The sequence below is a fragment of the Ornithorhynchus anatinus genome, chromosome 17 (assembly GCF_004115215.2).
Source record: "Ornithorhynchus anatinus isolate Pmale09 chromosome 17, mOrnAna1.pri.v4, whole genome shotgun sequence".
Taxonomy (NCBI): Eukaryota; Metazoa; Chordata; class Mammalia; order Monotremata; family Ornithorhynchidae; genus Ornithorhynchus; species Ornithorhynchus anatinus.
The window spans coordinates 9,643,160-9,669,850 of NC_041744.1; the positions used below are offsets into that span (position 1 = coordinate 9,643,160).

At 43.9% G+C, this 26,691-nt stretch overlaps 1 protein-coding gene across 1 annotated transcript in view; it reads right to left on the reverse strand.

The window, feature by feature from the left end:
• Positions 1 to 268: 268 nt before the first annotated feature.
• Positions 269 to 26,691, reverse strand: part of NLK (nemo like kinase) — a 118,255-nt gene continuing 91,832 nt past the window's right edge. Inside the window, exons 4-11 of the mRNA XM_029081916.2 lie at positions 25,308 to 25,414; positions 23,784 to 23,869; positions 20,569 to 20,778; positions 17,453 to 17,554; positions 10,049 to 10,135; positions 5,531 to 5,729; positions 2,828 to 2,921; positions 269 to 2,170 (exon numbers count right to left, since the gene is read on the reverse strand). Of these exons, the coding sequence (XP_028937749.1) occupies positions 2,116 to 2,170; positions 2,828 to 2,921; positions 5,531 to 5,729; positions 10,049 to 10,135; positions 17,453 to 17,554; positions 20,569 to 20,778; positions 23,784 to 23,869; positions 25,308 to 25,414 (940 nt within the window). The 3' untranslated portion in view covers positions 269 to 2,115. The remainder of the gene's footprint in view (positions 2,171 to 2,827; positions 2,922 to 5,530; positions 5,730 to 10,048; positions 10,136 to 17,452; positions 17,555 to 20,568; positions 20,779 to 23,783; positions 23,870 to 25,307; positions 25,415 to 26,691) is intronic.

Sequence of the window (26,691 nt, forward strand, 5' to 3'; positions counted from 1 at the left end):
TGTAGATCGGGTCCCAGTGATTTTTCGTTTTCAACGCTCTAACCTGGTTCATAATTATCTCTTTAAACATTAATGGCGTTCTCCGCGAAGCATGGATCCCATAGAAACGCTGGGCCCGGAACATTACGGGAGAAACAAAGCCGCTTCTCTCTTCCGATACCGAAGAGAAAAATCTGACCTAGATTGACTTGAAAGAGCCGGAGGCGTTCAAGACACGGCTCTACCTGAAGGAGAGAGGCAAAAATGGGGAATGAGACCAGCAGACCGCTTCTTTTTCAAATGTCACATTTAATGTTTTCACCACTGTACTTCAAATCTACATTGTACATAGTGACCAGCAAGTGTGCCACGTTAATTGACCAACCTCTGAGATTGTACCTTTCATACCAGTGTCTTCTTGGGCTCTTTTGTAACTAAACACGCTTCTCATTCAAGTGAATTTGAAATGCTTCAGTCGGGTTGATTCTCAGGAGCCTCATAAAAAACAAAGATATTGCACCATCTTTGTTTAGTAATTCAATGTTTGTCTCTTTCACAGCAAATAATTACTTCATTGAAGTTAAAACTTCCAAACATAACTTACTAATAGTCTCCAAATTCAGCTCAGCTCACTCAGGTTGAAAATACTCTGCTAAATACAGATAACTTACAATAACTTTTACAGTTAATTGTCCATAACACACACCAAGGTTTTTCCCCAGACCAATTTTAGGACGATCCATTAGTATTCCTTGTACAGGTGAAAAACGGTCTTCAATTTTCTTGTCTTGTTTTTTTTAAATATAAAAGTTGGAAGGGACATTCAAGTTTCAAGTCTCCACATTGAACTTAAAAAAAAAAAATCATCATCATCATCATCATCATCATGTGGAGGTAAACAAGCCAAGTTGTATACTCCAGGAGGTAGAGGCGTAGAGGCCTTCAATTTGTGTTCATATATACATATGCACAGAATAAATTCAGTGTTCCAACAGAAGAAGAATTAGCCAGAAAGTAATAAGTTATTTACTACTGTGACATTTCAAGACTTCCACAGCTTTGCCTAAGGACACAAACACAATTAACATAATTCCCTATGTGCTGTTTTTTTGTGGAGATTTTTTTTGTTGGTTTTTTGTCTTTTTAGAATTTTTTTTTTAACTGTCCAGTGCAGGAAAAGTCTCACAAAATTTCACAGACCTAAAATGTGCAAGCTAAGTTTCTCTCTATACAGCAAGGTCAGGGTGGTGGTTTTTTTTTTTTGTTGTTGTTGGTTTTGTTGTTTTTTTTTTGAAATTAGCCCATAAATGGAATTATTTACACACATGAAAGAAGCATGCTTGGGGGAGGGGAGGTTCTTTTATGTAAGAAAGAGCAGAAAAACTTCTAATAAAAATAGATTAAATATATATATATATATTTATACTGGGTAAGGAAAACAGAAGAAGTTTAGTCTCTCCTAATCACAAACTCATTCTCTCTACCCACGACATCTGATTTGAGAACAGCACACATCACCGTCACAGCTCTAATGAGAAGCTATTTATAGGGTTTGATCATCAGGTGGCATGACCCTTGACCCCTCCACCCCCCACCCCAACCCCCAGTCCCATTGTGTGGCCACAGCTGGTGTGGCTTCCATGATTGGTCACGATCAAGTTCTCTGGATTCTTTACGTTTTAGAAAACCCCAAATCTTCAGGAATGGCTCAAATATCAAAATGTAGGACTGTCCTTTTTTTTTTTTTGTACAATCTCACTTCAGTGAAACGTAAACAAAACAAAAAACACAAAACCAAAGCAACCCCTCAAATTTGGTTCGGTTTTCTATTTGTTCGGAGGTGAGCCGCAACAGCTGCACTAGGATAAAAAAAAAAAAGGAGGAGGAGAAGAAGAGGAAAAGAAAAAAGTGTGCAACTCTGGGTAAAACATTTTTCTTCTAAAAGCACAACCACTTTACAAGATTAAAAGTCTAGTAACATTTCTAAATATTATTCATATCATACAAGTAGTGGTTGTTAATTTAAAACTTCATTAGTAAAATTACAGTACAAGCATGATTAACCTCCAGAATTGCAAATCCCAGACTCCAGTGGAAAGCTACATTACATCTTCAGTAGTATATTATCTTCCACGGTTATTCCCAAACCAGGGGAGATGGGGGCATCTCAGACGGTTGAGCAACAGTGGAACTAAAGCACAGAGAGAGAGAGAGACGACAAGATTAGCCAGACATCTGCAGTGACCTAAATGGGCATCTGGAGCCCGTGGGCCAACCCCGTATACTTCCTCTCGGGCTGGTCTCTCTGTCGAGGCATGCAGACTTTGGTTTTCAAACTGGTGCCTCGACTTCCCTCGACGTTGCCAACATTTACCCTAAGCCTATGCACCAGTTGCTGGTTCGACCTCCACCCTGTTAATTAAGGGTGGAGGATCCGCGATAAAACAGACCCCACTTAATGCAACGTGGATTTAAAAAGGACCAGTTTGACCTGGGTCATCTTGTGGTGGAGCCTCCCATTCGCGGCACCGGCTCGTGGCTCTGACGGGTGACGGATCTAAATGGCCAAGAGGAATCGAGCCCGCGGCTGGGACCCGAAACCCGGATTTCTGACTCCCCCTCTGTCGCTAGTAACATGTTGTTGCCTAGATCTGAGAATCAAAATGGAAACTGTTTAGCCCGCCTTCACACACTGGCCATCGAGCCACGAGAAGCTACACATATCCTGAGATCATCTTCTATTACAAGGGGTCCTTTTTAATTTCAACTGCTGACAGACTCTGATTTATTGCCCCATGGCTCTGGAGAGAGAAAAGCACGGTTGGATGCAGTGATTACATACGGTTACCTAATAAAGCTCTTAAAAGCAGCAGACTGAGGGTTGATGCAGAGAGGCACTCTGTTTCCTTTCTGCTGTTCCAAAATGAACTGGTGAATAATTTCTGTGAAGGAAACAGTTTGCACAATGAGATACATACCAATTCGCCGTGTCCGCACATTGTGACGCTGAGATGGGATCTGGGTCACTGCTGAAATGGCCTTTCCCCTTTTTTTTCCCTTTATGGTATTTATTAAGTGCTTTTTATTGTGCCAGACACTGTACTAAGCGCTGGGATACATATGCTAATTAGGTTGGACAAGGTCCCTATCCCACATGGGGATCCCAGTCTTTATCTCCATTTTGCAAATGAGGTAACTGAGGCCCAGCCCCTTGTCCAAGGTCACACAGCAGACAGGTGGCAGAGCCGGGACTAGAACCCAGGTTCTTCCGATGCCCAGGCCCGGGGGCCCTCCACTGGGCCACGCTGCTTTTCACTCTACTAGCAAAAGCCACACACCAGAGTCAGCTAAACTGCAGGGGACTCAGCTGAAATTTCCTGGGGAAATTTCAACACTGGCGATCCACAGATCTCTGGCGTAGCTCGGAGTGGACACTGGCTCTAAGATGTGGGGAACACCTAAAGGTAAGAGAAGACATGAGGGTGAATTCCTTCCCATCCCAATGACAGCACTTAACTAGGACTTTATTTCTGACTGGTTTGGGGCTGGGCTCCACCACTTGTTAGACATCAAACAGCCCCAACCTCTAAAAGCAACAGAGCGAAGAAGTGGGACTGATCCATCCAGAAGCACAGTGGACTTCTAAATGACTAATATCAACTTCACAGCAGTCTTCTGCTAACTTTGGACAGGATATCGTCTTGTTCCACTTGAGCCAGGGACAAAACAAATGGAATCCAAGTAAATCCAAATGCCGGTTTACGATCCCTTTCCTTCTCTGCGGCTTCCGTACGAGACACTTGACACGATGTGATTGGGAAAAAAAACACCCGGTGGCTCTTTCCTGGTCTCTCACGAGATGGCAGGTCCCTGGGGTCTAGGGAACTGAAGCAACCACTGGTGTTGGTGAACTTCTTGCATCTTACCTCCTCTTTTGGAGTATCAAATCTATTGATTTCCACTGGGCCACATGACAACTTAGAATATATCCTACTTACACCGCCAGCCCCATGTGGGACAGTGTCTGACCAGATTATCTTTAATCTACCCCAGTGCTTAGTAAGTTTAGTTTAAGTTTAGTGCTAAACAATTGCCACAGTTATGATTTTTATGCCCCTTACGGTTCTCTGGCAATAAGGGCCCAGTTTTCGTAAGTAAAGTTTAGCACACTGTCCGATGGGAACTGATCCTTGTGTGAAACAAAATACCCGGACAGCTCAAAAAAGGCTAACTTGGTGGTTTAACCTCTGTGTTGAGATGTGAATTAAGATCACTGAGACTCACCCTTAAAATTATGTAGGCGGGTTGCACAAAGAGGATTACGTAATTGGAAATCTTCACTTCCATAGGATGCTGTCCAGATTTCGGGGCACTAGATAACCTAATCTGCTTTACACTGTACACCTAAGCCCCACCTTCCCTCCTATTCTTAGATGCTTATCTGGAGAAGCGCCAGAGTCTTCTGTATTAGCTCTGAGGTTATTAGATAAATTCCTTTATTTTCTAAAGGTATTTGTTCAGTGCTGATTATGTGCCAGGCCCTGTATTAAGCGCTGGGGTAGAGACAAGCTAATCAAGTTGGACACAGTCCATGTCCCATGTGGGGCTTACGGTCTTAATCCCCATTTTACAGATGGGGTGACCGAGGCACAGAGAAGTTTAGTGACTTGCCCAAAGTCACAAAGAAGACAAGTGACAGAGCCGGGATTAGAACCCGGGTCCCTCTGACTCCCAGGCCCGTGCTCTACCCACTGGGCCATACTGCGTCTGGTGTGTTATACCTTACGGATCTAATGTTGCCTAAGAATTTAAAAAAAATACTGTACTCTTATGTTCTCATATCTGCTTCTTCGGTTTAATGTCTCAGAATCTGAAGTTCTTTAATTTTTCCACTTCGTTTTTCTGGTTTTCGGTATTTTCCACCCACGATCTCTACGTTATATATCATAAGCACTTGATTTACTGATTTTGATCGAAAGCTCTATGATTGATCGGAAACGGTTGCAGTCACTCAACTGAATTTATTGAGTGCTTACTGTGTGCAGAGCACTGTGCTAAGCACTTGGGAGGTACAATACCATAGAGAATACACCCGTTTTGCCAAATATAAACTATTTTCTTGCCGTCCAGTGATTTTCACCAGTCTTCCCCCTTCTTAGAATCAGACAGCTTTCCTGGCATCAGGGGTGACCATTTCACAGGGGTGATGGCCCCGACAGCTGACTGGACTTCCTCATGCCAGGCCTTACGAGAGTTTTCAGGCTGGGCTGAATAGATCCAGAATGGTGGCTTTTGGCCTGTTATCTCTTTGAAACCCGTCCCACCCCACCAAAAAAATTCCTCCCTTCTTTTCACTCCCAGGTGCCCCAAGTCGGAACCTCTGCCTGGTATAAATTGTTACTTGTCCCTGCAAGTCGTGAGTCCAGGCCAAAGAAAGTCCCACACGCAAAATGATAACAGTCATCCATCTCCACTCCCAGAGTCAATTTCCATCTGCCACAGAACGAAGATGTTCTAAACCCGCTCTGGCCACACCGAGAGTAACGCTCACCTTTGACCTGTCGAACAGAACTGAGATTCTTTTCAAAAGTGTCATCAAATTTGGGATTGGTGATGGGTTCAAAGTCACTGGTATAAACTCTTCCAGTAGAGGTTGAAAAACAGCATTTACACATACACGTGTGGTATCGCAGTCGCCCTTCGTCCAGGTACGGGTGGGCTAAGGCATCCTTAGCGGATATTCTTTTGGACTGAAAAAACAGGGAGAAAGCACTTATGATAAAAGCCCATTTTAATAAGGAACAGAAACGTTCATTTGCACGAGCTCTTGCACAGGAAAATATCGGGTGATGGCTTAATATCGCTAACGGTTCTTAGCTTGTTACATGCGACCTGTAATACTGTCAGAGGCGATCTTCAACTTCTCAATGCCTGAGTTAGGATGAGGGGTACTGCCGATGTCTCTGATTTCTCAACACTTCAGGTTTACGTTCAAATCAATCCATAAATTAGTATGTATTGGATGGCTACTGTGGGGACGATAATCCGAGCCCTTATCCTATCCTACCTTCATTGCCGCATCAGCCTCCCGTCTCTCCCCACTCCAGTCAATACTTCACTCTGCTGCCTGGATCATTTTTCTACAGTATCATTCAGTCCACATTACCCCACTCCTCAGGCTTTAAAGGACACACTCAATCAATGATATTTATTGAGAGCTTACTACGTGCAGAGCACTGTACTAAGTGCTTGGGAGAGTACAGTACAACAGAATTAGCAGACAGCTTCCCTGCCTAAAATGATCTTAGAGGGGGAGACAGACATTAATCTGAATAAATCACCTTGCTCCCTCCCTGATTTCCTACTACAACCCTGCCTACTCACTCTACCTCGATCTCACCTACATCTCTCTGCCAACCTCTCACAAGCATCTTCCTCCTGGTCTGGAATGCCCTTCTCTTCATATCCTACAGACAGTCGCACTTCCCACCATCAAAGCCTTCATTTCCTCTTCTTCCAATCCCTTCCCTTGGATAGGCACCCCCTTACTCACTCAACCCCACGGCACTTGGGTAGATATCTGCAATTTCTTCATTTATATTAATGTCTGTCTTCTGCTCCAGAACGTAAGCTTGTTTCGGGCAGGGAACGTGTCTACCAACTTTGTTATAGCGTACTCTCCCAAGCGCTTAGTACACTGCTCTGCACACAGTAAGTGCTCAATAAATACGAATGATGGATCGATTAAAGAGCACTATACTAAACCACTGGGAGAATACCGCTCGGGAGGAAGATGCGATCCCTACCCTCAACGAGTTTACAAGCGAATAGGGAGACACAAAATAACTTACATAAAGTCTACGGGTATTTAGAGTGCATAGTGGTAAAGCGACGTGAAAAGTACAGAATTGAAAGTTAACAGAACTTGGGGAGAGGAAAGATTAATTGGAGAAAGTCTCATGGAGTGGGATTTTTGAAGATAAAGAGCTGAGGAGTGGCAGATTTATAGGGGGAGGAGGGTTGCAGGCAGGTGGAAAAGTGTGAGCCAAGAGCTGGAGGAGGCAGAGTTGGGAAGAAGGCACCGTTGGAAAGTGAACTTGAGAGGAACAGGGTTCATGAACTGGGGTGCAGTAAGAAGAGAGTAGGTAAGAGGGAAAGAGAGTTGACGGAGCACCTTTTAGTCAACGGGTGGGAGTTTGTTGGATCTGGAGGGGAATGGGAGACCACTGAAGATTTTTGAATTGAGAGGAGATCTGTGGAGAGAGTTTTGCGGGCACGTGAAGAGGGTTTCTCAATTTGATGCCTCCGCCCCTTGCAGTGCTTAGTCTTTCTAAATCTCCCTCTTGGTACTTTCTTGGTAAATGTTAATTTTCTATTGGTTATAGCATCATTTCATTAAAGGTCATCGTGTACCTCATAAGAGTGACAGCTGGACATATTTTAGGGCACTTTTTCTAGCCCCCTTCCCATTTCAAGAATAGAGCATTCCTAAATAGAACCATACAGAATAACTACGCCTGCTTTATCAAAGGTACAAACATCTCATTTGCTCTCCACTGTGGCGCTCTTCAATTTATTGCTAACTGCCACTCCTGCCTCTTGAGCAATTAATATCCTGACCCGTCTACCTGCAGAGGATTTCTTCTGAGAGTACAGTCTGGGGAAGTGGAGTGCAGTCACGACTTCTTCCTAATATTGAAATGGTCTACGCTAAAGCACGAACACCCTCTTGCTTGCCCTCCCAACCAACAGCATGGATTATAAAGGATGGCTCCAATCCTAACCCCAGCCTTAACGGAAAATCTGGGTCCCTTTCTCAATACTGTGTGAACAGCCACTGTTTGGTGTATCATTCGTTTTGGCTTTGAGAACCCTTGGAGTCTTCCATACTTACCGGAGTGGAATTTAAGACTCTGGGTATGTTTTTCCAGAGAAGCACTTTAGGAATTAGAGGAAAATGATCATCTCTCGAGGAGCAAAATTTTGAAAAGCCAAGTGGACTGTGCACCGAACCAGTAGGGGGAGTATTTGACTAAGAACTTGCGTTCACAAAGTAAATCCGACGGGGACCGTGCACGGCTTTTTGCTAAATTCAATACTTTCTATCACACAGTGTTCTTTTCAGCCATCCCTGCATGCGTGGAAAAGATTTTTTTTTTTTTACCCTCGGTAGAAATAAACTCCAACCAGGAAGAAAGCTTTAGTTATACATGTATATACAGCCATCCTTCTGGTCTGCGTATACTCGCACGCTTCTTTCTTTCAGTGGTGCCATTTCCAAAACACATCTCAGCACTTTGGCCCCGAATGGCAATTTTTAAAAAGCTGGTTTCTTCGAGATCTATTTCTGGGAAGTGGAAATTGTGGATATCATCCAAGGACGGAATAGCCCCAAAGCATGAATGCTGCTTAACATTTGAAAGACCTCCCTACTGTTGAGGTGAAGCTGGAAGCGACTGGGAGCCCAACTGGTTGGGAGTGGCTTTTTCAAAACCTCCAGGGCCCAGACATTAAAAAACAATCAATTCTTTTGCTTTTGTCACTTTTTTATTTTATGGTAACTGTTAAACTCTTACTATTTGACAGACACTATTCTAAGCCCCGCGGGAGATACAACGTAATCAGGTTGGACCTAGTCCACGTCCCACATGGGGCTCACAGTCTTAAACCCCATTTTACAAATGAGATAACTGTGACACAGAGGAAGTGAAATGACTTGCCCAAGGTCACACCGCAGGAAAGTGGAGGTTTAGAACCCAGGTCCTTCTGACTCCCAGAAGGTCTATGCACTGGGCCACGCTGCTTCTCTGTTTCTGAATGGTTAAGTCTGGAAGCCAAAGCCCAGATATGTGGAGCCCATCCACCCTCCATTCTACCTGCCTAACCTCCACTTGAATTGAGAGCTGAGAGAGAAAATGGCCCCACGGCCTAGTTTACGGAAGAAGGCAGAGGTGCAGTTGTTTACAGGTGTTTCCCCATCTGAAAACTGGAGAGTAAAAGATTATATCCGGTCTCCCTCCCCAAAAGACCATGAGCCCCATGTGGGACAGGGACTGTGTCCAGTTGGATTGACTTGTGACTATTCTGGCATGAGGAGCAGCATGGCATAGTGGATAAAGCATGGGCCTGGGAGTCTGAAGGACATGGGTTCTAATCCTAGCTTTGCCACTCGTCGGCTGTATGATCATTTCTCTGTGCCTCAGTTACCTCATGTGTAAAGTGGGGATTGAGACCGTGGGACAGGTGTCCGACGTGGGACAGGGACTGTGTCCAACTTAATTTGCTTGTATCCACCCCAGCGTTTAGTACAGTGCCTGGCACATAGTAAGTGCTTAACAAATACCTCAGTTATTATCAGTATGGTGCTCTGCCATCATTATTATCCTCAACTGATAAAAAAAAGCCTTTTCCACTCTCTAAGCTTTGGTGATTGAGGGATCTCCCAGGGACTGCAAGCTCATTACCAGAAAAGACCAGCCCACGAATGGAATGTAGAACCTGCCTATTGAAACAAATTAGAAATGTTAAAATTCCTTTATGAGAACGCATATACAATGCATCCTTTCAAATGCCATGGGCAGCCAATCGGATTTAGAAAGAACCTACGCTACGATACCCACTGCAAATGACAACTCTGATTCCCACTCACCCTTGGATCTGACTCTGCCATGGTACTGGCCTTACCTCCAGTGCGATTATTAATCAATCACTGGCTTTTATTAAGTGCTTACTGGAGGGCAGAGCACTGGATTAAGCACTTCGGAGTGTATAATACAATAGGGCTGGTTCCCTGCCCACAAGGAGCTCACAGTCTAGAGTGGGAGACAGCCATTAAAATAAATGAATTACAGATACGTACGTAAGTGCTGTGGGGTGGAGGGTGGGTGAATATCAAGTGCTTAAAGAGTACGGGTTAATGGCCAAATGTGAAGGAACTGAGACAGGCCTTTAAGAAAACAAACAAAAAAACCCCTAAGCGATATTGCCTATTGATGGCAAAAGTTACTTGGCCAAAATGTTTCCCTTCAAAAAACAAATGGAAGTATCATTTGAAGAAAATGTCACTTACTGGATCAAAGACCAACATCCTGCAGAGGAGATGAACAGCTTCATGTGTAGCTTGGCTAGACAGTGTATACAGGACAGGAAGAGATGGCTGCAGGAGAAAGAATAATGACCAACATTCAAGTCAGGGCAGAACTGTGTTTTAATAGTAGAGAGTCAATTTCTGGGGACAGAAGTGCTTACCTCAAATGCAGGGAGGCAAATCTACCTTAAATCTGAACTCAAGGGAAACTTGTCTTTTTCCTATTAACTAACACTTAAACCCCCTGGGTCAGTATTTATGATTACTTAGCTTGGTCCAAAGCTCAAGTTCAAACCGGTCAGGAAAAACAAAAACTAACTCTGCCAATAAATACTCTCGGCAAAGTTGTTTCTGCAGCTTTTGGGGAGATGAGGAGGAATACGATATGCCTGGAGAGGGGAGGAATGGTGATCTCCAAATTTAAGATCCCCAAATGGGACAATGCACGGATTGAACAGATGAGTAATTAAAGCTATCGGTAGCATCAGTGTCAGACATGAAGGATGATGTGGTTGGTAATGTCGCTTTAATGTTGCTAAAATCCTTCTTGAAGCATCACGTAAAGGTGTCTGATTTTTACTGTTCCTTTTAGCCTGACGTTAAAGAAAAGTATTAGCTCATTTTCACAGAAAAAAACGTCCCTGGCACTTAAGAAAACTGAACTATCTCCATCGTTAAATACCCTTGCCTGGCTCCAACTGCTCTGGATTTACTTCTCCTTGGTTGTACACTACATCAAGTGCCCGGACAGAACTAAGACTCTTACGTAAGAGTTCGACTGCATGATCTGTGAGGTCGTAAACTCTCTGAGAGCTGGGCCATGCCTTTTGAGTACCTAATACAGTGCTCTGCGTAAAGAAGGCACTCCATAAGATGGACGGATGAATGGATAGAATGCCTGACTTGCTAAAGATTTAGAACATCTCCACTTTCGAATCGCGGGGCAACTGAAAATGCACAATTTTTATGCCATTTGTTACTATGCGTCAAATGCTGTTCTAAGCACTGGATTAGGTACAAGTTAATTACATTGGACTGTCCCTGTCCTGCCTGGGGCTCACAGTCTAAGTAGGAAGGAGAATAGGTATCCACATTTTACAATTGAGGAAACAGGCACAGACAAGTGACTTGCCTAAGGTCACACAGCAAACTCCTGGCAGAGCGGGGATTAGAATCCAGGTCCTTCTGTCTCCCAGGCCCGTGCTCTCTGCACCAGACCGTGTTGCTTCTCTCTTTGATCCACTCCATTCATCCATTCATTCAATCATATTTATTGAGTGCTTACTGTGTGCAGAGGACTGTACTAAGCACTTGGGAGAGTGCAATACAATAATAGTCACATTCCCTGCCCACCATGAGCTTTCAGTCTAGAGGGAGGAGCTTACAGAGGTTGGCCTTTGAAATCCAAGCTTCTTGATCCATATTGACCACTCTCTCCCGTGAGAGTCACTGCCCTTAAACTTTCCTCCTGCGGTGAGTCTGACAGACAGCTTCCTCTCCCCTGGCACTAAAAACTAAGGATGACCCCTAGGACCGGGCTCACTCCTGAGAAAATCCCCTTTCTCTGCAACACCTCTGACCAAATGCCAGCTGAGCAAGGGATCATCCCTACGTCCTTTAAGGTGGTCGTCGGCCTCCGCCTCCTCCCTTTCCCCTAAAGCTTCATCTGCCCCATTTCCTACGACCTTAAAGGAGAAAACCTGAAGCGTCAATAACGAATCGTCACTGGAAACCAAAATGGGGCCATTTCCGACTCCAAGCTGCGGCCTCCGCGAGTCCTCCTGAGGGGCGCGGGCCTAGCGGCTAAATGTTCAAAAGCTCAAAATGGCTTCCGAGTTCGCTTTCGAGATTCTGCCTTCCATCCTGCATTTCTGCTGCCGGATTTCGGCCTGGGCCACACCCACAACTGGATCTGTTCCGTTTCTTGATTTCAAATGCATATTAAATAGACCCACTGAAAAATTAGATTCAATTCTCCCCTGCCGTGCCTCCCTGGAAAGGCGGGCATCAATAATTCAGGACCTTGGTTTGGCTCCACGGGAGAGGGAGCGCTCTAGTCGGTTGCATTTCAAAACCCATTTTCCTCCGCGCCCCTCCTGCATCTCCTTTCATCCAGTGAACAAGAGGCTAACAAGACCTGGTCTCCACCCTCTAGCAGGCTCCAGGGGCAACCAGAAGGTGGGGAGGTAGGTCTCTTCCATGCTTAATTGTAACGTTCTGTGTCCACTTGTGAAAGCATTAGGTTCTGGGGTTTGGATGGCAGGAAAGAATTTCCTCTCTTGCCAGCCATGCGGTTAGCACCAAGGAGACTGGCTGAAATCACCCTCACCGCCCTGTTAAGTTCAAAGGCAACTTCTTCACGGTGGACATGGAACGACAAGGATAAAGCCTCAATCACGGATAAAAATCTCTACTCTTTAGCATCCTTTCAACAATCCGATCAGCTTCAAATCAAGCTCGTGCTCCGAAGCGAACCGCCTGAAAGGGAGGATGAATGTCTTCTTTTTGTTAGCAGGGTCACGGAGATGGCTCGTGGCTCAAAATTTGGAAATTTTTATAGAGTGAAATTGGGCTGGTGTTTTTTCAAAGGTAACTGCATTGCAATTTTTGATTATCTGTGGCGCGAAGAGATCAGGGAGGGCATGGATAATTGAAATCCACTGATCATCGATCCCCAAGCATTACTTTGACTCCTCATCAAATCTTTCCCCAGAAGAAGCAATCCCAATCGGCCCGAGTTTCCTCCTCCCTCTGTTCTCCTGCATTCCGGTGGAGGAGAGAACAGGCAAAACAAATGGCCAAAAGACAAAGGAAGATAAAGGAGAAGCAAGATGTCTGGATAGTCCCACGATTTACATATATGTCCCAGATTCTGTGTTGGCTGAACAATTAAAAAAATGCAAACAGAGACTCTGGAGATTTCTGAACTGACCCTGAGGCAACAGTCATAAAATTTTGGAATCTATACACCAGGGCTTCAGTCAAACCTAGTCAACTGAACTTCAGTGCTTAGAATTCATTTTTCCCATCTCTTCTCCCAACTTCCACCAAACCAAGAAACCACATTAGAGATTCTTCAAGATTCCTGCCCCAAATCTCAAAGCCGTAACCACGAACCAAGACTGGGGTGACCAAGATCAACTTGGGATCCAGACAAGCCCTCTGTCATTTCAGCCATACAGTCACGATAAGGAAAAGTAAACTGGTCTGGGGAGAAGGTGGATGTATCTCCAGGGTCAGCAGTGGGTTTACCCAATATTTTTAGGTGAAGGGAAAGCAGAGCAATTTTGTATAAAAGTTGATGTTTGGTTTCCCTTCTGAATCAGACACACAGTATAAATGAATACTAAATTGAGCACTGACCCAAAACTTATTATAAATGATAAATCATTCTCCTTTTATTAAACTGCCCTATTCCTCATCTGTGGCGTATGCATATATGCATCTATATGAATACGCCACACATACATACAATGGTGTATGTATACACCACTGATAAGGAATAGGGCAGTTTAATATATTATTTCATATATATATATATATATACATATATATATATGAATAATAGTAACAGAGACGGGTTTTTCTATTTATAATCACCAAAATAGGAACTCCTGGAAATACATTTAGCCTTTTTCCATCAACTAAACTTCCAAAACCCAGATCTAATTTTTAAAAAGCACTCCTCCATTTAAATATAGCCAAGATAATACTCTTACTCCATTAAGGAGTTTAGGAACTAATGCAATAAAACTCAGCCTCGTTTCCAAAAAGCTCAGGTAAGCTCTAGTCTCTGGCTTCCAGGGCACCCTGTGGGCTTTGTCTAGAAGAGAAGTCTCTCCCAACTGCTCTTCCCTCAGGAAATTAGGCCTTTTTCAGCAAGCAAAACTGTTATACTTGCGGTGTGAAGAATGTAAAAGGCAGGGACTGGCTCCACTGCTTCATTTATTCATTCAATCGCATTTATTGAGCGCTTACTATGTACAAAGCACTGTACTAGGTGGTTGGGAGAGTACAATAGAACAATAAAGAGACACACACACTGCCTGCCCACAGTGAGCTCACAGTCTAGTGGGGGAGACAGACATTAACATACAAAAATAAATAAATTACAGATGTATACATAAGTGTCGTGGGGCTGGGAGGGGGGATGAATGAAGGGAGCGAGTCGGGCGATGCAGAAGGGAGTGGGAGAAGAGGAGACGAGGGCTTAGTCAGGGAAGGCTTCTATCTCCCTTCTGTTTCTACATACTCTCTCCTTCTCAGTCATTCTCATACAAGATGGAGACGGTGTCCGTACTGAACATCTTGTATCTATCCCGACACACGACACAGTATAAGTGCTTAATAAATACCATAGTAAGAATAATCTTTGGGCCAGGCAGATGCTCACGGAGACGCCTGCTTAAGGAGACCGCTTGCGGTGCCACAGAAGCAGCGTGGCTCAGTGGCAAGAGCCCGGGCTTGGGAGTCGGAGGTCATGGGTTCTAATCCCGGCTCCACCACTTGTCAGCTGTGTGACTTTGGGCAAGTCACTTAACTTCTCTGGGCCTCAGTTACCTCATCTGTAAAATGGGGATGAAGACTGTGAGCCCCATGAGGGACAACTTGATCACCTTGTACCCAACCCCAACGCTTAGAACAGCGCTTTGCCCATAGTAAGCGCTTAAAAAAAAAGTTGGGTTGGGATCGGCCTTAGAAAAGCTGGCCACTTAGGCAGGTATCCCTCCAAGGCCGGTGGCCTCTGGGCCAGCATCTGCTAGTCTTCCCAGCCACTCCAAATGTGGGCTCTCTGGCAGGGAAGGGCAGCCAGAGCTGACCACGATGCCAGCCACCTGAGGGTCCCGGCCAGCCAGCAGCTAGCCATTCTTCGCTCTCGGCCACGGTGCTTAAAAGTCTAATGGGGTGAGTTCCATTCTCCACAGGACCAGCTGCCAGCAGGAAGCTCCCCAGGAAGCCCGCTCTTTCCGCTGTGATTTGGCAATCTATTTGACACAGTATCAATTAGCCCGAAACAGCTAGCACTGGCATTACGACTCCTCTGGGGATGGAGGGGTGGCACCAGGGTGTCTGTACCTCACCAATTTCCATTAGAAGCCACTTTGTCTGCGGGGCAAGATTTACTGGCTTCACAATTTTACGAGAGGAAATTGTTTCATTTGCTTCCGAGAACATGGCAATCCTGCAGAGGGTGTCTCACTTAGCTCGATGGTCGTGACGACGCTGTCTGCAACGCAATACCCCGAAACCCCTCTCGGTCTATAAAACTTTCCCAAGGATTAAGACTCCTTGTGATCTTCTAAGTCTTTTAGGTCCCGAATTACAACTTTATGGATTCGGCATAAATAGTACACAAGTATGGGACCTATCAGGGGAACAGTTTAGAGAAACATTAGCCCGAATCTGAGTTTCTGAGCTTCGTTTGGCTCATTTTAAAAAGAGAGGGTACGACCACCTCTTGCCTCTCTGCAAACCTTTCACAGGAAGTCGAAATGTGTGAGCTGTAAAATCCAGGGCTTTTAACCAAACCACACACGATGACGATCGTATTATATTTTCAGAAAGAGAAAAGGGAATTAACTCTCTTTATTTACCCAGTAAAAATGGGTTTATATCTTTCTGCAACCCATATCCTTGTCATTTTTAAGCAAAAACGCTCAATTGGCTCAAATGGCGTGTCCAACCAGTAATGTCTCATTTTAAATTAAGATTTTAAAATTTCTGCTTGCTTCCAGTTCCCATTTTAACCTGACTGATTTGACAGGCAGGGGGAGAGAGAGAGGAAGAGAGGTACAAGCTAAATAAAAGATAGGGAGGGAAAGGGATGGATAGGGAGTGAACATTTCTTAGAGGGTCAGGAAGAGAGACATGAGGAATTCAAATATCTTTAAAATCCAGGTAAAAAGGAGGTATTTTTTTTTTTACTGGTTACGCATAAGTGCATGATTCCCACAGATTCCTTGCTCATTCCCTGCCGCCCCACCAAAAAAATAAAAAAAATAAACAGGCCTTGAGTGGGCTGAATCAGGCTAAAATTATGATTCTGGGCCCAAATCTCTCCAGTTCATCCTATTTGGTGACGCCAAGGCAGTAGTCCGGAAAAGAAAATGCCCCATTCATGCACCTTACTGGCCTTTCAGTTGATATCACCAACAAGGGTAAGGTTACGGTCTACTATAAGAGAGATGAGATGGGCTCGTTCCTCTAATGCCAACCTACCCACTGTACCTTGATTTCGTCTATCTCGCCGCCTACCTCTCGCTCCCATTCTGTCTCTAGCCTGGGACGCCCTCCCTCTTCATATCCGACAGACCAACACCCTCTCCACCATCAAAACCTTATTATGTGCACATCTCCTCCAGGAGGTCTTCTCTGACTAAGCTCTCATTTCCCCTTCTCCCAATCCCTTCTGCCCTTGCACTTTAATCTGCACTTTTTATTCACCCTTTCCTCACATCCAAAACACTTATGCACAGATCCTTAATTTAGTTATTTGTATTAATATCCATCTCCCCCTTTAGACTGTAAGATCACTGTGGGCAGGGAACGAGTCTACCGACTCGGTTATATTGTCCTCTCCCAAGCGCTTAGTACAGTGCTCTGCACACAGTAAGCACTCAATAAATACAACCGATCGATCTGTTGATTGATGGGAGATATATCAGCAGCCTGGATTTCCCCAACTAATCCCCCATCTTCTCTCTTTCCCAGTTTATGATTCCCTCCGGAAGGTTATTCTCCCTGCTTGCTCCAAGAAACACTTATTCCAACCCACTGCTGCCCGAGCAGCCTGAATATGAAAACCAGCTTCTGTGTCTCAACAGGGGCGTAGCCAGGCAAATAACACCGAGTGGTGTCAATCTGGCAGTCTCTCACGGATATGTCATTTTCCAAAAATACATCTGAATTTGGTTTAGTGGGCAGACAGTAACAAGTGCTCCTGTCCAGGGATGCAATAAGATCCACAACGCATCTGGGCCTATTCTGAGAAGGGGATTTCGGATTCACTTGCTGGGCTATGACATCAGGGGTAAAACTGTTGCAATTGTCCTTGAATTTGGATTCCTCTTGGCTTGGAAAGAATTTTAATCTCTATCCAGCGACGCGCTGCAGGATGCTTGACTAGAACAAGGGATGACTTAGTCATGAAGCCATGACTTTATTATTCAAGGTAAGAACACAGTATCTGTCTCTCAGTGACCCGGGTGGAATGGCCTAATTTAGATTAGTTCCTAGTTTGAGACTCTTCTCTAATGGCTGCAGAGACCCAAGGAGAAGAATTAAGGAGTCTGGTAGACATTTAGATGCTCTGCTTTCGGATGAAACTGCTTTCTGGGAGGGCATACGATTCCTTGTAGGATGTCTGACCTCTGCCCCACATCTTACCTGTTTATGAGGACCCCTGAGTATGTGTGCCTTAGCACCTTCGCAAGCCGTCCTCATTGCTTCCAGCGACGGTGTGCCCAGCAGATCTGTGATCAAATCCAACTGCGGGGAAACAGATTACAATAATCACCCGTACAACGACGGCGACAACCTTTCGTTACTTCCCATATCAAACAACCAATTTGGAATCCGATTTAAGAGAAGACACACGTAGTTCAGGGAAGGGCTTCTGGATGCAGGTTTCAAGGGAATGGATGGGCTCAAGGCTCCAGAATGGCATTAGCCCTTAGCTTCTTGACTTGCTAAATCAATAACTTGTATTTATTGAGCGCTTATTAGGTGTAGGGCACTAAACTAAGTGCTTGGGAAAGTAGAGTACAGTGGAGCTAGTTGACATGGTCCTTGCCTTCAATGAACTTACAGTATAGAGGGGGAGACAGACATGAATATAAATAATACAGAATTTCATTTTTGAAGTCTCACTTTCCAACCTATTTACTGGACTCTCCTGGATCAAGCTACTTGCTTACTTCAAGACAGAGTGAGAGTAACATCGAGAAAGAAATATGCTTTAACCACTAAGGATTCAGGATCCAGGGTTTTTCAGGAGCCTAAAATTCACCTGTCTTACATGACATATGTGACTCTCCTAGAGCAGGATGGCTGAAGCCTTCCAATGTTAAATCCAGGAAATAATGAAATCTTCAGGAAGGAGGTCTGAGTTTGAATTTCAAAACTGGTTCATCGGATATGACGTCTGCACGGCATGGTTTTCTGTTTTTAGCCAGACAGTGCAGCCTTACTGAAGGTCGGCTGAGTTCTCAATGTCTGCACAAGAAACCTTTACATTGAGTAATACTCTTTGGGGACGAAACATTTGCAAGCAATGTAATGAACCACTGGATCCTAAAGTTGCTTACAAGTCTTTCTAGACAGCAGACAACCTGAAGAGTGTTCCAGAGTAGTACAGCTATTCTAACTTCAACAGTCTACCTGGAAATTTATTTTAGATTTTGACAGCTCTGTCCCGGAAAATTCTTCCCAAGATGGCTGTGCATTTTTCCCATTTCCGGGACTGCCTCTTCCCCATATTCTGGGAAATTCTGTTGATTCCCAATGGAAGCCCCCACCCTTTCTTTGTGTTATCGACTCCAGGTTGCCAACTGCAGCTCCGCTCAACCGCATCGCCCCACCTGGTCAGAATCCTCTGTGTTTACTGGCAACTGTGCGCCAGGAAGCAAAAACAAGCAGCTTCAGGCCTGGAACAGATAAACTCTTGGTGGGGAGAGAAAGACAGGCTCAAGACAGTGCACTGTGGGACACTCTGAAAGGCCGATCCCAACTGACTAGACTTTTGATTATGAAAACCTCTTGTTCTCTGGCAATATCCTCTGCCTCATTCATTTCCCAGAGGATTAGCAGGAAGAGGTCAGAGGCAGAAGCCAGGTCACTTAGAAGCTAAAACCTATCAACTACTTTAAAATTTGAATCCCTCCCCACCCTCTACCCTCTGCCTATCCCAACGTATGGGACAGAGAAACCCAGTTTGGAAAATCCAAGTTTTGTAGGTTTCTCTGAAGGATGGGTTTTTAAGGGTTATCCTAACCCATATCAACTCGTAAACTCAAGAATACCCTAAGTCTCTTGTTAACTATTCACGGACTGAAAAGTTCACTGATTTATCACATAAGGCTTTCCTACAGTTTTATAAATTGGTCATATTGGTTTCATAAATCTTAGCTTGAGTTCAAATCAGAGAATTACTGCCCTCTAAATTGAGACTATGCTGGACTCAGCCACGTGCACATGAGATGTTACCCAATGTATCACTCAAACTGATTGAGCGCTTTACTGTGTGCGGAGCACTGTACTAAGCCTTGGGAGAGTACAATATAAAAGAGTTGTAAAGCTTCTCAAAAATTAGTTCCAGGCTGACCATTCCATTATTCTTAATTGTTCATATAATATAATAAAACAGCCATCACACTAAATCAGCAGTCTGGCCAAGATAACGGTTTCACTTTGTTCCGTTCTGACATTAACAAAAAAACTGGCACTCACAGAACAGATGCACTCCTCTTTGGATAATAACTTTAATGCTCCTGAAGATTTTAGGGAGGTTTTTTTTTTCCTTTTTACAACTGGGGTTTCTTTGGAACACATTTTGAATTCCCTCATTTTATGGAAAAAGGAGGCTTAATGGTGGAGTTTCTAATGTGGAGACAGACGACTCTGTTTAAAGAGACAGTCAGGAGTTCTGTTCCAGTTAACAGGACGAACGCTTTTCATGGACACGTAACTGCAGAAGTCCATTATGGAACTACAGGGTTGGATGCAGCATCCCCAAGGCAGGGGGACTCAACTTACTGAACGGATGAGTTACGGTACATTAGGGCAGTTTGATATATCACAGGCAGTCTATATTTTGAAGACTCATAATAGTAATGAGCTTCCGTCGGACTAGGGGCTCGAAGAGCCAAGCAGGTTTAACTATTCTAGTTCCCTACCTAAATGCTGTTGACCTTTTAGAAACGTTCAGAATACAATAAATCAAAAGGTCCGCATTCACAACAAGCAGAGGGAAGCTCTATGAAATTAAGCCCACAAGTCAGAGCCAACGGAATACAGAACATCCAATGGCTTGAAACTGGTTAGAACACCTTAGCTAAACTATAGGAATATTGTTTTCACTCCTTTTTACCCAGAGCAAACAGTTACTCTTGAGTCAAATGCTGGGGTTAGAGAGGGTGCCGATGGCAGACGATGCCCAACACTGGCCAGACTGGCAACACCAATGTGGTTGAAATCAAGCAATCGATGGCATTCACTGAGCGCTTACTACGTGTGGATCACTGTACTCGGCACTTGGGAGAGCACAGGACACATTTCCCGCCCATAATTAACTTACAACCTAGAGGACTGTGAACTCGCTTTGAAAGCAACGACATGCGTTAACAAGCTGTAAGCGGTGAGCTTTTCAACTACACCTGAGATTGGATTTGTCGACCACGTGTGGACAACACAACGACCGAGCCCCGGATTCACGTGGGACGGCTGTCCCTCGGTGATGCGAGCCTGCCATTTGGAGCTACTAAAGCCCGCGAAAGACACTTTACCTGTTGAATGGGACTCTGTGCCTGAAACAGTATTCTTCGACCTAGGAGCTCTGCAAAGATGCAGCCTACAGACCAGATGTCTATAGCATTGCTATAATGACGGCTGCCCATCAGGATTTCCGGAGCCCGATAATACTGAGTGACAACTTCCTGAGTCATGTGACGGGATTCATCCAATTCTTCGACTCTGGCCAATCCAAAATCGCAAATCTAAATGGAAGAGTTTTGAGATCGTCAGAACTTTCGAACGCAAATTTACCACAGAAACTTTCCTGGTTTACTAAGAAATGAATAGAGCAACATCTCAGGCATTTTACAGTGCTGTAGTTTACATACCAGACTACATGCACGCTGGCGCTAATGTTCAAACTGATTTTATTTGGCGGGGAGAAAAGTCGATTTTGGTGAATGGTGATTTCATTTCATGGGTCATTTTTTCACAACTTTCCTCAAAGCTTCGATCTGTACTTCACTGAGGACCAGAGCAAAACATCCGGAGATGGGTTAGGCTGAGAATGCCCTTCTGATTTTACTGAAACTCGGGGTACAGGTCGACCCCAACTAATTGAAAAGATTATTACCCAGATGACAACCTTGGAAGCCTGATAAGCTCAGAGAAGCACCAAATTCTTTAGGGAAGCTGTTACTTCTTGGGAAATCTAAACCTCAGTTTTTTAAAGGAACAACTCAGACTCCTTTTTTCTGGAGCTGGATTTATTATACCATGCCCTATTAGAGGAGCTTATGCTGCATATGTATGGGGGATCGACAAAGAGGAGTATAACAAATTTATCTTGGGAATGAAGGAAAAGCTGAAAGAGAGGGAGCAATCAGGACAAGACGCGCACCTACAAATCGAGCAGCGCACTCTCAGAATAGAAGTTGTGGATTACACAGAACTACTAGGTCGGGTACTGGAATAACTCACAAAATTGTTACACGTCCTAGTTACTTGGCCTTGGCATGGTTAGCCTCGGTTCTATCTCCTGACCATTTCCGCTTTTTTGTTTTCTTTTCAAAAACAGTCTTTGGGTCCTAAAAGCAGGACAGAGGGACTTGTTGAGCCAGCCGTCTGGTCTGGAGCCAATTTAACAGTTTACCTGGCAGTCAAACTGAACTCAAAATTGAAAGCTGTAACCAATAATCAGATAACCAATGAGCTACTGCCATTTTCAGGAATCGTGTCCACCCTCGGCTTCCTGGAAAATGAAATATATTCATCATGTGAGAAGCTGCTAATTTTTTTTTAATATATGTAAGTAATTACTGAAGATAAATTCAATAAGAGATAGCTTGCTTCATAGCCTGGAGCTCAAGCATGCTGTGCTCTTATTAAATCTGTCTTTCTATGAAAAGTCAGTGAGGAGAGAACAAAATTTCAATGAGTTCCAATCTCTAATATTGTTTATTTTAAAGTGGCATTTTTCTTTGTTACCTATTCATGTAGCAGGAATATGAAGCCCTGTGGCAGGCAGTTTGGGAAATGAACGTTTACACATTTAAGACGTTCAGATTCTGCCTTCTGAATTGCTGGAATCTGAATAAGGATTCATTCTGAAATCCTCTTTGTGCATTTTTTTCCCTACAGAGAGTCATGTAGCTGGAACAAGACTATTTAAATGGTGGGAGGGTAGATTTAGGCTAGATACCAGGAAGCACTTCCTAACAGCAAGGGTTGTTAAATATTGCAGTGGGTTCCTGAGTTGCCCCTCCTTTCCCAAGCATCGGGTTACTGAGGTAGGCAAACTCTTCCACTGGTAATCTTTTAAAATCGACCTCTGTCCACGATGATTTAGATGCAGGACTCCCTTGAGGTAGCCAGCTGGCCTGGTTGACTTCGGGAACATTTTCCTCGTTCCCTGAAAATTCCCTGAGATGAATGTGTTTACTTGCAAAAGAAAACACACTAAACGGCTGGAGATAGTCTTTCAGGGAAAGTCTTCGGAAACATCGGCTTTTATATTTGGAAGAGGAGGAAACAGAAGGATCGGGAATGACAAGGCTAAAGAACATTTTTGGGCAAGAAAATTAAAAGGAATGTTCATTTGCAACAGGCCAGCGCACCAGCACTTAGAAAATTGGCAGAAGAGAGCATTTTAATCATAAATGAAATTCATTTAGACGCTCGACTATAATGTTCGGTTTAACTTCCAACAAGCTGAGAGGTAATGACGGTATTGATTACACTTTAAAGTAGGCAGCATTCTAAAAACAATTCTCCGCCTCTTTAAATGAATCAGCTGAAATTTTAAGAGGGTTAGATTTTAGCAACACACAACAGAGAAGCCACTTAAAGAGAAAATGGCTTTGACTCTCATGCGGCACGAAGGTGCCAGCCTCGAGGAATAGGACATTTCTCCGGCAGGGTAAACTTAGCCAGCTTCTTCTCCCCATCCCTGATTTCTCAGGAGTCGAAACTTCAGTCTGAGGATTATCCGGGGACCTCCTTGCTCCTCCCAGCCATTTCTGGGAGCATCTGAACCTCTACCGAGAGGTCAGCAGGGGAACTGGAAGGAAGTGCAGCGTAACTATGTCAATGTTGTTTCTAGTTAGCACCTCCGGTGAAAGGTTTGGTTAGGAAGCAGGCGGAAACTAATGGCTTAATTGAGGTTTGGGGAACATCTGTGGATTTCATTTATCCACACTATCTCTGGTGTGACTAATTTAAGTTTGGATGTTGTGCAGATGAATGGCCCTAGTGAGGCTATTTAGACCTCTTATCTGCTCAGACTGGGCCATTTTGAGAATTAAAGCTTTAAACTCCCTTCCTCTTTTGAACAAGAGGTTCCCTGCACAACTACAGGTAGAGGGGACCATGTGGGCTGCCCTTAACCCTAAAGAAACCTGATGGATTGTTGACCTTAAAATAATTCACTCTGATGCACAGTTCCTCTCCTAACAGAATAATCCAAATCAAGTCAGAAAAGGGTCTTCACACCTCCTTATGTGCAATATACTATATTTCCATTTTCAACAATTGCCCAGAACAATGGTACAAATCCTCAGAAGGAAAGTCCATGGCTCAAAATGCCGTTCGCTAAAAGTCATGTCTTTTTTTTTAAATAATAAAAAAAATAAGTCAAAGAAATGCATTTAAAAAAAAAAAGGCATCACACTCCAAGCATTTCCTACTAAAACATCTTGCTCTTAAAGAGCCATGAGCTTGGCTTGCCATCCTGGATAGTCTCAGATCTTTCAACAAACTGAAAAGCTACCTTAAGAACACAGTTGCTGTTCACAAGAAGATTCCCTGGCTTAATGTCTCGATGTAAAATGCCAGCTGAATGGAGGTACTTTAAACCTGGAATAACAAACAGATTCGATTGCAGACAATTTACTTCTTTATTTCATACAATGACTAAGATTTAGGAGAGTTTTTTTTTCAAGGAATCAGACAGAAAATCATTACTAAAAAGGGTCTTTTTTGAAGAATATTACTAAACACCTGGCCCAACCTGTTTACATTCCCACACCTGTAAAGTGAAACACTAGGCAGTAAATCCAGGTTGGCTCTTCAGAAATGTCAATCATGCACAGGCTTATTTTAGATTAAATTCATTCCATTCAATCAGATTTATTGAGTGCTTGCTGTGTGCAGAGCAGTGTACTAAGCGCTTATCCAGACACTCTAGTCAAGATCCTTTCAGGTTAAAATATTTTCTTTGGCCACTTTTCTAAATGAACGGATTCCACCCCGGGACTCAGAACAGATAAACTTCACTGTGCTGGAAAGGGACAATTCAGGAGATCACAGGGCAGAGTAAGGACTGTGCCTATAAATGCTGTTGAAGTTGTTCAAGGCTTTTATGTTCTATGTTCCTAATGAAACACGAGGGCACCAAACATTCAACATTGAACATCCGAGGATCTTCAGTCATCTTCGAATAATGAAGCTCAAAGCCACTTCCAATATAAGAAGAATGAGTTAAGAGAGACAGTCCAGCAACTTAAATAACTGAAAACCTCCCAATCCTAATGCCCTCACCTCCATAGTTTTGGCAAGTTTGGGGTTGGAGCATTGCTTCCTTTTGAGGCCTAGTTTTAAAATTTATCCAAGGAATGTATAATCGCGCTACCTTAGATCTGGTCTACTTTCCGTCTGGACAAACAAGCTTTGCTGTACTTCAAATGACTTATTCCTTTTTGGCAGGGAAACTCCAACAGGAACAAAATGGCCAGGAGACAATTCCGATTCACACCATGAATCAGAAGTTCCTACTGCCAAGAATGATGGCCTCTCCTGGTCAACACTGGAAGCCAAATCCCATTTGTTTTTAAATGGAATTTGAATGGTCATACAGGTGACATTTCCATCGCTCACCCACCTGTGTCATTCACCGGGGTGCGTCGCATCAAACCACCCCGCTTGTAGGTCCACTGGACAAACTCAAGACCATCTTCCCGTGACTCGGTTACATTTAATGCCGTCACTGGGATCGGAACATTCTTACTTTGTTAAAGATTTAATGTTGCTCTTCGTCTTGTCAGCATTAAGGCACTTCTACTTCTTGAATCTCTCCCCAGAGCAACTCACCCTGCCTTATTGAGGAATTCAATCATGGATCATCTTTAACACCTCAATTCGTGTAGCTACCATAAAGAACTACTTGATCAAACTGGAATTTTTCAACATATCCAGACTGTAAGCAAAAAGTCTTTATAAAGTTACCACTGTCCTGGATGTGCATTATTTCACGTCACAGTACAATGCATTTTTCTTTCAGAAAATATAAGCTTACCTCTTAAGATCTGATAAAGAAAAACTTTGACGTGATCTGAGCTGAGTGGCTGAGGAGAGACGATAATTTTATGGAGGTCACTCTGCATCAATTCTGTGACAACATATCTTCAAATTACAAGTTAAGGAAAAAGTGGCAAGAATTTGGCACACAAACTCCTCTGAAACAGTCACTAGTGATAACAACTTCCACTCCTATAGTTGAAGGATTCAGAAGTAGAAAGAGACCTTTTGATACAGCAGACGGGAACGGCATCGCCAGACTTCACAAACTGGAACGCCGACATAAATTTAATTTACGTGCTTAAGAAATTTTGCCCAAAATAAACCACAATACATCTTTCCTGCAAAAGAAGGTCAATTGACCAATCAATAAAATTTACTGCGCACCTGTGTGCAGAGCACTGTATTAAGTGCTTGGGAGAGTACACTACAACAGAGTTGGTAGACATGTTCCCTGCTCTCAGTGAGATTACATTTTCAACTCTTAGAGAATTAATTCAATCATATTTACTGAGCGCTTACTGTGCGCAGAGCACTGTACTAAGCGCTTGGAAAGTACAATTCAGCAATCGAGACAATCCCTGCCCACAAAGGCAGTCTAGAAGAGGGGAGGCAGATATCAAAACAAGTCAACAGGCATCAATAGTATCAATATAAACAGAATTATAGATATCTACACAGCAAAACAAGTAAACAGGCATTAATATAAATAAACAGAATTATAGTTATGTACATATACACAAGTGCTGTGGGGTGGGGGAGTAGAGCAAAGGGAGCGAGTCGGGGCCATGGGGAGGGAAGGGGAAGCTGAGGAAAAGGGGGGCTTAGTCTGGGAAGGCCTCTTGGAGGAGGCAAGTCTTAAGTAGGGCTTTGAAGGGGGGAAGTGTGATCGATTGGTGGCTTTGAGGAGGGAGGTCATGCCGGGGGAAGTGTGATCGTTTGGTGGCTTTGAGGAGGGAGGTCATGCCAGGCCAGAGGTAGGACGTGGGCCACGGGTCGATGGCAAGACAGGCGAGAACGGGGTACAGTGAGAAGTTTAGTACCAGAGGAGTGGAAAAAAGATATTTAGTAGTCTCATTTCTGCCCAAGGAGAGCAGCCGACTGGAGGTCAAGAAAACAGATGGCTCCCTTCTCTGGCCCCCAATCAGTACATCTCTACAGCCACCTCCACAATGAGGAATTCCCTGATTAACCCCTCTACCAATTAATCACATTTTTCGAGTGCTTACCGGGCGCAGACGTGTTCCCTGCCCTGTTTGCAGTTCTAACCCTCAACATCTCTTCCAGCTCTAGGAGTCTGTGTTTGCTTGTTATGCTCTTCTCCTGCCCCTTTCCCAGTTCCTACTTCCTTCCTGGACGGCAGGCAGCCTTTCGTACGATAA